Below are 14,679 nucleotides of genomic sequence, written 5' to 3'. Positions count from 1 at the left end.
GTACACATGGACACCACACAGGCCACTGCTTGGTAATTAAAGGGAAACAGTAATTTCCTAACTACCACTTAATTACCACTCCACCTGCTGTGGAGTGGTAATTAAGTGGTAGCAATTAACCTCCTGGTAATTAACCTCCTGGTAATTAACCTCCTGTTATTTTTCCTGGCTTTCTCTTTTTTTTTTCATCCACGTCATCATCTCATATGGATATGCATATGCAGTTCACACTCTTATGTTTTTACCGAGGGACAAAAAAAAAATTGAGTCAAAATTACTTTGAATAAAGAAATAAGGCAGTAAAACTTTGAGTTTTCCACTGCTTATATTCAGCTTTCCCTCATGTAAGGGGAGTCTGGCTTCCATTTTCTGAGTCACTACAATCCATAAGAAATAGGTTTTGAGTAGGAGTCCATCAAATGCATAGTGTCTAAAGCAGGACAAAGAAGTTCACTTAAATTATTTTCAAAATAAGGGACAACTAAAGCATTTATTTTCTGAACTAAGTTACCAATGGATTTTTTCTCTAGAAGCTGTGAAATCAGGTACCTGTCAATGAAAGTGGAAATTTAACTGAAAAATAAATTTGTTAGGTGTTTTAGTCCTTGCAAAGAAACAAACAAACAAAAAAAAGATTGAGTCAGGACAATTTTTAGGAAAGGAAAAAAAATCCCTTTCTACTATTGTAGAAGTCTGCTCTATGTATATAAAGTTATTTAAAATCTGCAATATATGGTATTGTATTATGTGTAGTGCAGATATTGTGTAAAAATCACTTAATATAGAATATTTTTTCTGTGACCCTTTAGATTGAATTGCTGTGTTATTCCTGAGTAAGTCAGAACTTTGTTTAAGATTTTAAGAATTGACAGTATGTATTATATTTCTTTCTTCCTTACCTAATTTATAGGTACTCAGAAACAGTAATTTCTGGTCTTCACAGCTTATTTTTCGGAAATACAAAGATCATCTAATAAAAAGAGAAAAATATAAAGCTCAACTCATTGTTATGCTGCTCAGGGAAGCTCAACCTACACTATACACTGTTGAACAAGTAGTTCTGAGTGATAATATCCTTTAGGTGATAAATTCAGTCAAAAAACCCAAACCCCCAAAAATGACACATGTTTAGATTTGAACTGCTTGACAGGAACTCTTTGTGAAATTTTCTCAGCCACAGGTTCCACCAAGCTACCCATGCACATTTTGCTCCTTTCCTGTTGCAGTGATTTGTCTTCTCCATGGCTTTAACCAAGCCTGGGGGACCTCTGTGCCTGGGGTGCACACAAATATGGAGGGGTAAGATGGGGTGTAGGACCAGAACCTCTTGCTCTATGAGGCTGTGTTTACTGCCACACAACCCTCCAAAGGAATGGCATTTCTGAACAGAGGTGAGACATCCTCCACTGGGACTGGGGAGATGCAGAAAAAAAAACAGTCCTGTAAATTATAGTGTTTTTTGTTGACACATAGTACTAACAAGAGAATCTCAGCTCACAGTTTCTAATCTAAGAAGCAAGCTCTCTAAATTAGTTACAAAGTCTTGCTTTCACATCTGCCTATCTTTCTTAACATCTCACCATTTCTACATGCTTCTCTGTATCATCTTCCAATTATATGAAATACTTCTCATTTTTAGTCCCTGAAAATCTTCAGCATGGGATTCCTTCCCTATTTTCCTTTGAGCCTCCACTGTTTTATTTAGTTATTCACATTATAAGGTATATTACCTATAAATCTGAAGCAGTTTTGGGGTCCCTGTGTATGAGTCCTGTAAGCGCAGAATTACAGGTTCTGGATACTACCAAGCAACACAGAAATTGCTTCAGGACTCCTTGTTATCAGCGTTTGGGGTTGACCTGTCTGAAAAATTGACTGGAATCCAGACATTACAAGTTTCCTAGTACAGGGGTCATTTGAGCAGCAGGCTGAGAGATCCAGGATAGTTCAGAAGAGAAAATGTGCACAACTTAAGTTGCACCTGACATCGTCATGCTTTTATTCCACCTGAAATATTTTGAATATAAAAACCAACCTCATCTGAGCTTCAGTGCCACCAACTAAGCCTTCCCTACCTGTCATCTGTGTAACTGCTCATAAATGGAGTGGTGCAGCATGTAGCCCATACAGGTTTCTGTGAAGAAAATTAACTCCAGGCCAGACCAAACTGCTTCATTGATTACATGGAATTATTTGATATCTGTGATTGAGATTATAATATTAATGTGAGTCTTGATGCACCAGACCGTCATTGGGTAGCAGTGAACTCATACCAGTTGAATTGAGAAAAGGATGGGTCCACCAGGTTATTATTCACGTGAAATTTCTTAACTTGCAGCAAGCATTGCACTTGGCTAATGATACAAGCAGATATAATTTATTCCAGATCTTTATCATGTAGCTGAGGGCTCCTGAGAATTCGGAGTGATTTTAAGATAAAACATCAATGACAGGAAACATCCTATCACCAAGTAGCTCTCCATTTCTAATTTTTATGTGACACTTTGTTTATTCAGAGGGATGGTGTGAATGTGAAGCCAAGATGTTTAATATTGGATCCATTACCCAGGATAAAAGCTGATTAATACATTTTCACTGAGAAGAGAGGAAATTTTTGGATTTTTAACAGTTATAGGTGAAAAGCAAGAATATATAAGAAGATGACAAGTACAAATTTATAAATAGAACCATAAATGCATCTGTTTTGACAAAAACAAAAGAAGTGCTTAGCTTTGATTTACACATTGTTCTTGCATCTTAAAAGTGTCCTCCTCCACCCAGCTTTGGGAACAGTAACAATGGCAGTAACACACTATAAATAGTGAAACCCTGAAGTGAGCAATCCATGAATACCTAATAGACTTAAAGATGTTTGCATAAACTGCTCAACAATTATCTAACATATTTGCAGAAATCTGTGTGTTAATGAGACAGGGAAAGAAATAACAACCCAATTAGTCATATAGTTAGACCCTAGCCTATAATGAGGCTTATTCTAAAGAACATATACCTTTTTTTGTACTCTCATAAATAAATATAAATGTAAATATAAATAAATATACAACATAAAATATATTGTTGCAAATGACCAGTGTTGTGCAAGCTGTAAGTGGCTCTGAACCCATTCACCCTGTGGTGATACCACCAAGTTAACGTGGGCAAGAAACAGAACCTATTCACAGTGGTTTGTGTGTCTTTGGGGAATGTTACCTGCATCTGATCACCTTTACTACTGAAACCATGTATCTTAAGATGCAGGGCCTAATAATCTGGTATGTCAGGGTGTGATTTACTGTGCTGAATTTTATTCAGCCACATGAATTTTCTGTATCCATCTGATGGTTTCCCTGCAAATGTACTGTGCTTTTCTTCAGAAACAGTAGTGTTGCTTCTTTGATGGAACAATTTACTCTTAACAGTGCTATCCCATGCAGATAGATCAGTCTCTTCCAACTTCTACAAACCCAGATATTTGCAGCCAAGAGCTACCAGACATTTAATCACCTGACAGGACAAATGCAGGCACATTGATGTAACCAGCAGTATTCCCATGCAGGTGTGTTCAGTCTGAGGAATATGCAGCGCTTGAAGGACTACAGTTGCAAATTGGAAGCATGGACATATGTGCAGAAAATAATTGCTCCAGTAATGAGTAGTCTTGTTTGTTTGTTTGTTTTTCCTCTAATAATACAAAATTACTTATGTATGGTTAAAATAAAAATCCTCAGTAACCCACTGTTGTTTAACCTCAGCTGGCTTCTAAGCCCCATGGAGCTGCTCACTCTCTCATCCCCAGGATGCAGGATGGGGAGAAAATCAGAAGACTAAAAGTGGGAAGTCTCATGGTTTGAGATGCAGACAGTTTAATAGGCAAAGGAAAAGCTGTGCAGATAAGCAAAGTCAAGTCAGGAATTCATTGTATTGCTTGGTCAGCCATCTCCAGATAAACAAGTCTCTATCTCCCAGAACAATGACTTAGGAAGACTCTGAATTATCTCCCCCACCCCCTTCCTTCTTGTCCCTCAGCTTTATGTCCTGAGCATGATGCCACATGGTCTAGAGTATTCTTTTGGTCTTCTGGAGTCACCTGTCCTGTCTCTGCCCATTCCCAATTCCTTATGCACTCCCAGCTTTGTCCCTGGTGTGCTGGAAAGAGAAGCAGAAAAGGCCTTGGCTCAGTGCAAGCCCTGATCAGCAATAATAAAAGCATCCCTGAATTATCCACACTATTTCTAGCACCAATCAAAGCCCAACCCTATGCTAGCCACTGTGAAGAAAATAAACTATCCTAGCCAAACCAGCACACCTGCACAGTGAAAACTCTGGGCTGAGTTTAGGGAAGATATTACAGGGCTGTGCAGTTGCTGTTGTGCTTTATTGAGTTATTTATTTTGCTCTTTAGAGAGCCCATATTAAGCTTGAGTGCTGATAGAAAGAGAATAGTCTGGCCAGATTAAAATACAAAAAGGTTACTTCAAACAGTTTTGTTTTTAAGATATTAGTCTATTAGGAGTTCAAAGGTTGTTGCCACCCAAGAGAGAGCTGCAGACCTTGCTGAGAAGGTCAAACAATGTCCCACCAAGAACAGCTACTAAAACATAGGAGGAATTCTTTACTTGAACAACTGTTATTTTCATTCAAAAAAGGTAATTCAATTAATCAAATCATCTGAAGCAGCCGTTAAATGAATGTCCTAGTTGGAACAATGATGCATCCTTTCATTCAGAAGTGTCAGCTTTTTAAAATTCTCTTTTTACCTACTGTCCGCTGCCATGCTGATTACTGAATTACATCTGACTAAATCAGAGAAGTGGGCTGAGTCTCATATAAGTCCCTATTTTCATTTGTCCTGGGATCTTTATGTCATACCACTTTTTGTAACCTCCATGATTCTTTATCATTTATGCTGAAAACTGACATCTGTGTCTTGCATTGATACATAGATGAGTTCAGATGATTTCAATACAATCCATCTTTATAAAGATGTAAAAACACATTCAGAAGTCTTCTTTCAAGTGTTTTATCCTTGAAGTCTTGACTAAAAGATTTTGTGAGAAGATACTTTATGTATAAACTGGGAAGAAACTGGAATTCTTGTCATTCAGGACGTTCTGAAATTGAAAGGCCAGACCTTAAACTGCACAGAAAATATCTTCTTTGAACCTCCTTCTTGTGAAGATTTATTTAAATTCAAGCCTATTTTTTTTTTCTTCAGAACTCTCAAGAGAGCTTGGGTAACCCATCACTCCTGTGTTTAGTTGTGACAATTGGGAGCAGAACTTTTAGACTACCAGGGAATGACAGCACTGCTTGTGTGTAGTCTATGTCTGTACAGGTTTTAATATTTCAGCTTAACTGTGAGAAGGAAAAATAATGGCAAAATTATAAATGGTAGTTAGGAATTGATGCCATAAGATATAGAAAGGTTTAGGCTTCAGAGCAGTTACTGTATGAGCAAATAAAACTTTGTTTCTTGGAAGTACTTGGAAGTAGTGTAGTGTCAAACTAATAATGCCTTGTACTGTGATCCCTGTAAGTGCAGGGAAGCATATAGTCAGAGCCTGACCTGCTGGTTCCATAAAGAATTAATTGATCATATTAGAGGTGTTCATGTGAGTCAAGAAGTGGGATTTTAATTAAGGAGCTGTGCCGAGCTGGTGTGAACAGACTCCCTGAAGTGGGCAGTGCTGTGAAACTCCTCAAGAGATGTTTTGCATTGGTTTCTTCACAGCCATTGCCTGGACACAGTGTTTCCACTGCACCGGGGTCACACCTGGGCAAATGTGCCCCTTTGCCTCCACAGTGCCCAGGGGAAGGAGAACAGCAGAGACTGAACTTGCAGGATGAGGAATGTCCTCTTCCTCTTGCTCTAAGTTTGAGGGTACAGAGAACATCCATTGGCCGCCTGTTTGTAGGGTGGTACTATATTGCAAAGCAGCAGCTGGATTAATCTGCTTAAAGTGGTGGTTCATTTTATTTTGTTTCACTTAATTCACACAGAAACAACACTTTTACATCTTTGTGTTTGTTGGCATTACTCTGTCTCACCATCTTGGGGCATGGAAACATGGAAGAAGAATCTCAGTTTTCATTAAGGAATTTTCCATTCCTATCTCTTGTCAAAATAATCTGAAATTAAAAAATAAGAAGTACCCTGAATATAAATCTAGTGCTCCTTTTCTGCATGACCAGTATGAAATTTGAAAGACAGGGTAATTGCAGACACATATCTATAAAAGACACAAATACCTAATTCTACTGAAGTGAAATAACTGGAGGGACAAATACTAGGAATAATCCAGGAATTAACACCCTTTTAATTTAAATGCTTTATTATAAACTAAGGGAGCAGCATTCCTAGATTGCCTCTTTCTCCCAAGTCCAGGCTTTTAGATCTTTTCTGCTGCAGGTACTTTATCTAGTTAGATTAAAGCCAGCATGCAGATGCTTATCTGTGCTACAGTCACAGCTCCTGGTTTGCTTGATAGAGTTTACTGAAGAGCAATGGAAGCCACAGCACCAGACAATGGCCCTACAGCACCTACAAGCAGTTCTCGCAGATTTGCTGCCTTTTTGCATTCCATGTGCCTCCACAGGCAAGCTGTGGAAACCCACAGTGTTGTGGGTTTTAATAAACAGGCCATCTAACAACTTTGTTTGGGTTTTTTTTGGCCTATGACAGTGAAATCTTCAAGCTCAGGTCAGCAGTGAGGGGATTATAAATAACTGTTTTGGGTTTACCTGTCAAATGACTTCTCTAATTGACATGGGTGTTCCACAGCAGGTGTTGCTCTGTGGGTCTATCACAGCAAATGCCTCTTGATTACTTGCAATTTAAAGTTTGCAAATATAGAAAATACAGCTCAGTAAAATTGCACCAGTGTTAAAATCACCCAACCAGGCATTTACACAACCTGGCACAGAAGTAATGTTTTTCACACAAAGTAATAATTTAAGTAGAAATCAAGTTACACTGATGAAATATTTGACCAAAAGTGTACTCTAGTTCATTTAGCATAGATTAAAAGCAAAGGATAGAAGGAAAATTGCTAAACTAGTGGAACTGTGAAACACCTGAAAGTTAACATTTGATTGCTTTTTCATTTCACAAACAGACCAGTTCTGCTGATCCCATTATTCTTGACTGTAATATACTGACACATATCTCACTGATGCTCCTGTGAGTAGTGCTAGTCTAAGGAAAGCTCAGATAGTTTTCAAGCACTGAACTGCCTATTTAAATTGCATACAAATAGGAGGAGACAAAATAAAGAGTTTTGCAACCTCATTTTGATCAGTTATTACATACACACAGATCAGACTGCTGTATTTTATCTAGCCTAACATACTTAATTTGCCCAAACATTTGTGGTAATGGCATATTTTGATTAAATTATTTGAGTTTTAAAAATTGTTACTATAGCAACATACACTCTAGAGTGAGATGCCTGACTCTCATCCCAGCAAATAATTTCTGTCAGGAAATTACTTGATAGGATGATGATAGGAAAATTCAATATAAGTAGTTGAATTGCTGATATTCCTGCCCAAACTATAAATAAGCTAGGTTTGGCCCTGAAAATAAGCTAGGTTTGGCGTGTTTTTTTGGTAGGAGCTGAACAAAGTAAGTGTTGACATAATTCTATCTGTACTTAGCGTAGGAGAAGGTAAGAAAATAAAAGTGATAAAATAGCCTGTCTGTAATGAAATGTCATGACTAAATATGTCCCTGTTTTTATTCTAGAACATTTCATATCACCCATATATGCCTATTTCTGTAATAAAATATATCCCAATAGCCATTATATAAATATGTAACACTCCTAGAGTGTTTCTCTGTGGTATATTTACCATTGCATCTTATCATCTTGAATTTTGAGGTACCTGTTCCTCATACCATCACCTGAGATAGTGTGAAAGTCTACTGTTGTGTGTCAGGTCACAAACTTGATCACAGAGGAACTCACCTTCAGTTTGAGAGTACATGTCTATGAAACCAAACACCTAAAACTGAGTCTTAGTCCATGTTTTGACTTATTTAGGTGAGAGGCAAGGTGACAGGAGGCCTCTGTACTTTCTCACTTCTAACTACTCAGTGCCAAAAGAAGTCATCTTTAGATTTTGGTCAGACTTTTCCATGCTTGCTCCCAGGTGTGCTTGGTGCCCAAACTTTTTCAAAACTGCAGGAAACAAACAGTGGGTTTTTCAGTCTATATCAGTGCCTTTGGATAAGGTAAATTTTCCAGTCTAAACTGCTCTACTGAGGATATCACTGTCCATGGTCAATTGTACATTAATTTTTCTGAGGTGCAAAGCATGTGAGAACGGTCACAGTGTGTATCACTATGTTAATCACCAAAAGCCCTTGTTGCCTTTGTTACCTTTGGAGGCCTTTGCTGCATGTTTGCACTCACTAAAAGATCCCTAAGTGATGCCAAAGAGATGTTAAAACTGAGCAAGACCACAGGCTGGTGCTACCAGTGTTTTAGGAAAAGTTCACAGGAGCCTACCTTCAAACCTGCTGCTCAGTGTTTATGTAGCAGGAAAAGAAATCTGTTAAATTGCATTTGGAGTAGAAAGCAAAAACATTTATAAAGCGTGCATTGGTCACAAGCTTAAAGAGTCCTGGGTTTGATCCTAGAGCAAGTGTTTATCCATGAAGATTTTGTTATTGGCCATATTATTTACCTTCAATTAGATGTTCAGGTAGTGGAATATTTCATCCTTCTTCAATGTTTGATTTCTTCTCCTTCCTACATGCACTGAATTTTTCCAAAGTTGGTTTTTCTTGCTTCATTTTGCTTCCTGGCAGAGCCACTAGAAGAGATTGAATGTCAGTAAGTTTAAAGAAAGCCCTGAGGGCTCTAGTTCTCTACTCATTCATGCCACTGTGGCATTACTAAGTTGGAATCATCCCTGATTGACAAAAGGGGAGAATCAAATTCTGCCTATACAGTAGCTCTGAATGTAATGGATACTTGGATTTTGTTGATGCTGGAAAAAAATAAATTACTGAGAAGCAGCTCTCTTCTTTCAGGTGATAAAAAACCCCCATGTGTCTTCTTCACTAAGAATTTGAAGGTAATTTTATATCCTCTTTAAAGGTTTATATATTATGACTGCTGTTCAATTCCCATCTGATGTAAAAAGCCAAAACCAAAACTTGACTTCATAGAAAGCCCCCACGATATAAAAAGTAGCACAAGTCCCTCTCAAAATGTTCTGCTCGATGTCATATATGTCATCAGTTTTGAATCACACAGTGACTTGCTGACTCTTATTCATATCAGAACCCCCTGAGTCACCAGTGTAAGACTTCTGTAGGGTTTGGGAGAATATTTGCAAATGAAGTAGTTTCCTCATTAGTGTATTAATTACCTTAGAAACATAAAAGCATTCATAATTTGCTTACATTTTCCATTCTTGCTTGTTTAAGCATTCTAGTTCCAGGAGAGCTGCAGTTTTCTTTCCTGAATAAAATACTCCCAAGCTTCACGCTTCTTGTGAGAAATGACTGATGACCCCCAAGAACATAAGTTGTGCCTGGACTGTTGAAGACTACAGTTTGAAAAGGGAAGGGGTATTCTCAGAGGTTTAACCAATAATTTGAATTAATAGATCATTCTGTCAGGGATCGTTGAAGCAAATTGAGGTTGAACTTTATGCACTGTGGCTGGAGGTATTTGACCTTTGCATCACTTTTTTGTTTTAAGCAGTAAGTTACACTACTTTGATGAGCACATCCTTCATGCAGAAAACTTTTCCAGCGCAGCTGCTGGACAGTGTGTCAAAAGAAAGCTAGCATAAACTCCACAAACATAAGTAGCAATAGACAAGGTCAGAACTTGAGTAAAAATAGGAATTTTCCCACCTTTTTCAGATATCTTTCCTGGATTGTATTTCTTGTGTGACTCACATGTATATTTGTAATAATTTTGCTGGATGTGGACATTTTTCTGTTATAGTATCCATCTTGTGTTAATGGAAAATTTCTCTTTCTGTATGCTTGACTCATGTGTCTCATATTACCTTACTCTTCTGGGAGATCTAGAAGAGTAAGGTAATGATACTATTCATACGTAGCATCCTCTGATTCATCCAGAAGTTTCTATGCTGAACATGGAAATAATTTTTTTCCTTTTTCCCTCCTCACTTTTAACCAGGTAGACAAGAAAATTGTCCGCACTGAAATTGGAGTTCTCCTTCGCCTTTCACATCCCAACATTGTAAGTTTAGCCATGTTCTTCCACTCCACATTTGTTTCCTTGTTTTTTAATATTCTTTCTGTTTATGAGAGAAGACTGTTGTGGTTCACCTGCACAGACCTGAATTAAAGCTCTGGGTTCTCTTTGTGAGCATGCTATCAGCTTTTTTTCTGAACATCTGTTGAGTTAAAATTCCATTTTAAGATACAACAATGATGTGCTTACAGAGCTGAGTGAGAAACTATGTGAAAGAAGTTCTGCAAATGAAAGTAGACGTTGGTATTTTCAGTCCTGGGAAACGTAAAGACCAAAAGGTCTTTTTGGTTTCTCTGAGAGGTTGGCAGATGGCCTCTTGAACTCCTGTATTTCACAGAGGCTACTGAGGTATGAGATTAACCAAAAGAGTATAAGAAAAGAAAAAAAGATAACAAAAAAACCTGGGAGAAAACAAGGTAACTCTCCCAGCTGTGGTCTGTGTGTTACTGTTGACCTTCAGATGTGCTCTGCAAGAAGACAAATATGGAAAATAAATACTTTCTGCATTCTTCTACCAGATAAAATTGAAGGAGATATTTGAGACCCCTACAGAAATCAGTCTTGTTCTGGAACTGGTCACTGGTGGAGAACTATTTGACAGGTAAGTTATTTGTACATACCTGTTCCAATACCTTCCTTCCCCAAGGTTGTTAGAGCTCAAATTTCTTCTCTGTATTTAAACCCTGTGTTAGTAATTACTGGAATTATTTTACCAGCATATGATTTATTTACGTGAATAAATATTTGCAGCAAATATCCTAAAAGTGTCTTTGGAAATGTAATTACTATGAGACTTTTGGAAAAAAAAATAATTGGAAATTGAGGAATTAGCCAGTAAATGTTGAAGAAAGGTGCTCAGCAGGCACACAGCATCGAGTGTGTTAGAGCAGACAAAAGATGGGAAAAACAGCAAAAAATTGACAGGTCATCATAAAACACATTAGGTGGTAATCAGCCTGCCAGGAGGATAGTGTTATGTCAAAAAAAAATTTTGTAAGCAGACTAAGAGGAAAGAAATTCTCTTTGGTATTCACTGTGTTGTATCAAACATCTGGTTTTGCTACAAAGGTTCTTCAAGACAGCTGTTGTGTTCTGAAGGTTTTGCTTGTGAGGCTGCATATGCTTCTGGAGTAAGTGCATATGCATAAAAGGAGATAGTAATAGTGTGATAGTGTAATAGATAGTAATAGTGTTGGGATGATATCTTATTGGTAGGGATTCGTTTTTTTTAGAGCAAGAGATGATAAGAAAAACATTTTATACTGGCTTGAGTAAATGAATTAACTGACTGGTATTAGTGATTTCCAGCTCACGTAAGGACGCCTTATTTGATATTCCTTGTTCTGTAATTAAAGTTTAGTATCACAGAGGAATATTACAAAAATACACATCAAATATTCAGTCTGAAGGTATCTTCCACTTGAAAAAACAAAAGCATACTTGTTATTTTGTGCCATGGTCAGACCTTCAACCTTGACAAGAACTATTTCTGAACTGCAACAACAAAAGCAACTGCTCCTTTGACATCCTAAATTCGACAGAAGAAAGGTAATTACTCTCTCAATACTGAGCCAAAGGAATAAGGAGTGACATGCTGCAAATGAACTTCCAGTCCTGAGCTGGAGATGACCCTGCTCAAAGTGTCTTACCTTTCATGTAGGCCTTTATATATTCACATGAGTTTCAGATTAGGTCATTTTCAGGAGGGCTGGAGTCTTTGATGAGATTTGATGAGACTTTAATGAAATTTTGCAAAGGTAAAGCACAAAAAATCCAGTGAAACAGTTGGTTTCTGAGCAGCAACAATCTGTATGGTGGAACTGAAGAGAAAAGATTTCATGGGATCCAGGATGGGGAACTGCATTATTTGATGAAACCAGGATTTAATATACTGACAATTTCAACATTCTGTAATCTACACTCAGTAGTGACTATGGGATTTGAACTGTCGGATTGATCTTTTCAAAAAAATTGGATGCTTGATCCAAACTAGGATCAGCTGTCTAGCATTCTGACTAGAAGCAAAGTCACTCAGTAGAATTGCAGAGCGCCCTTGTGATGCTATAGATGAGCACCAATACTGTGGAGATCTGAAGTCTGCATCCCCCTTTGCCCCAGGTACAGCAGAACTGGAAACTTTGTCAATACAGACCTCTGTGATTTGGAAAAAGATCCAACAAGCAATGAAACAAGAAACTATATTAAATTATTTTCAGCTTTTAAGCTAGGAGTAGTACTTCACTCTTCAACCTTAAACTAAAAGATTGCAGGAATATGCAGCCTAAACTAAATGAAGCAGGAATATGCAGCCGAGATGTTTTGCACTAGTAACTCCAATTAAACATTAGCTGTTTCCCCTTTCTAAGCTGGGCTAAAGGATTAACACATGTATGTACAATGGCTGCCCTCTGAGTTTTAGGGAGAATAAATGTAGTTTTCTGCCTTAGGGCAGAGTCCCCTCTCATGCATAATCTTTCCAGTTGTTACATCTTTTTATCATGCATGAAGGAAATGTCCTGACTGACAGAGACCTTGCGCAAGCCTTTTTCTGTGCTTGTATGATTCCCATCGCAGGAGAAAGACACTGACCCTGGAATATCTCCTCCTGAGCAGAGGAGCTGTGTCAGATGTGGAGGGACAGCTGTGACCAGGTCTTGGGATCCACCCCATGGTTGTCCTCAAGGTGAGACCCTCTGTGGACAAGCAGAACCCCAGTGTGGCCTGGGACCACCTCCAGGGTGTGGAATACCTTATGTGCCTTGTTTGTAAACCACCGCCCATACACACAGCAAATCATCTTTTGTTCTCTGGAGGAGTTACTCTTATCCCTCTTTCTAATCAGCTATCATCAAGTGGCACAGCTGGGCCTGTTACACAAGCAGTACTGCTTTCCTGGCTGCAAACATCTTCATCGGTGTTACTGCTAAATCTTGTAATATGTTGCTACTTTTTATATCAACTGTTTTACTGCTCTGGTTTTCTCCCATACCAGATGTCCATTCTTTTTCTAATAGTATTTGAGTTGCAGAAGAGTAAGAAGTCTTCTGTGTAAACATCCCTCTTATCATGGAGATGATTTTACAAATACCCAAGATCCAATTAGTCTTCTAGAATCCTAATAGCATTGTTGATGTACTGCTGGTTTCATGCCATTCTAACTAAAAGTTCTGGGTAATGAACTTATTCATTTCCTTCACCATATTTAACATTACTGTCAAATCATCCACCTTATTGCTAAAATGAACTCTCATTATGACATTTTTTCAATTGTTTTACCTAAAGGAAGATAAATTCAAATGAATGTATCAGTTTGACACCTGAGTTGCTACAGCTCAAATCAGATTGATTTTCGCTGTATTTTTGAAAAGAAAAAGTATTTTTGAAATTCTTTTCAAAAGACTTTGAAAAAGTCTATTTCTCAGACTTCATAAATCACATTGTAAGTCATACCCTACATACTACTCCTAATACAAACTCAAAACTGGAGAAGTTTGTGTAAATTAGAATACTGTATGCCAATGTATATGATGGTTTTTGCCAACCCATCAAGTGAGGAGTGAAAATGAGCTTGTGGCAAAGAATGATAGAGTGGCAGACCAGTGGAGGAATTTACCAGGACAGAGAGAAAAATGCATCAGGTCTAAATGAACTGGTATTAAAGTTCTTTAGAGGTGCTGCACCTCCAGCCTAATGCTGGGACATACTTCTGACATTTGCTTGGCCCTCCTCTTTCATTTCTGCATGTCTAAAACAAACAGGCATGGTTGAAGTCCATTTAAACTGGCAGTGTTTTGCCAGAGCCCCAAGGGACAGTCTTCTGATAAGGCTCTGAGTGTTCCAGCAACGTAAGCCCAAAAGCACAATCTGATATCTTGTCTTTTGGGCTATCTTTTTTTTTTTTTTTTTTTTTTTAATTCAAATTTTATTCATATCTACTGTCTTTCAGCAGAATCACCAGTATATATCCTTTTCAAATATGAATTTCAGCAAAAAAATTCAACTCTTAACTTTTTTTTTAGTCAGAATACCTGCAGATTACTAAGAAGAGTTTTTGTTTTTTCCACTTCAGATAAAAATGTCAATCCATAAATTCTTGTTTTTACTTTGGCTCTTTACATAGGCTCTTCTGTTTCTTCTTTCATGTTATCAATAAGTGCACCAAACAATGTCTAAAAATAGCACTTGCAGCTGACAGTCTCTTGACTCACTTCCATTTCAAGTTTCATGTAATTTCCTGTAAACTCTAGGTTCAAACTCATGTTCTCTTCTTTTATATAGTATGCATTAACAAAAATATTAATTGTTCTAAATAACTTACCTTTTTAAGATGTGTGGGAATGATTGCTTCTTATGGACAAAATATAGTGAAGCTTTCCCAGGCTTTAGGAACACCTTTTTGTTTGTGCTTTTGGAAATTATTATTTCTAAGGGATGTCAA

The 14,679-nt window shown here is 37.7% G+C and overlaps 1 protein-coding gene across 1 annotated transcript in view; it reads left to right on the top strand.

Annotated features, from left to right (window-relative positions):
• The window catches only part of CAMK4 (calcium/calmodulin dependent protein kinase IV), a 141,972-nt gene that overhangs the window by 73,925 nt on the left and 53,368 nt on the right, over nucleotides 1-14,679 (top strand). The window contains exons 3-4 of the mRNA XM_068176299.1: nucleotides 10,164-10,226; nucleotides 10,760-10,842. Of these exons, the coding sequence (XP_068032400.1) occupies nucleotides 10,164-10,226; nucleotides 10,760-10,842 (146 nt within the window). The remainder of the gene's footprint in view (nucleotides 1-10,163; nucleotides 10,227-10,759; nucleotides 10,843-14,679) is intronic.

Source organism: Anomalospiza imberbis, chromosome Z (genome assembly GCF_031753505.1).
Source record: "Anomalospiza imberbis isolate Cuckoo-Finch-1a 21T00152 chromosome Z, ASM3175350v1, whole genome shotgun sequence".
NCBI classification, from domain to species: Eukaryota; Metazoa; Chordata; class Aves; order Passeriformes; family Viduidae; genus Anomalospiza; species Anomalospiza imberbis.
The sequence above is the reverse complement of the archived record's forward strand: the minus strand, read 5'-3'. Positions and strand labels throughout refer to the sequence as shown.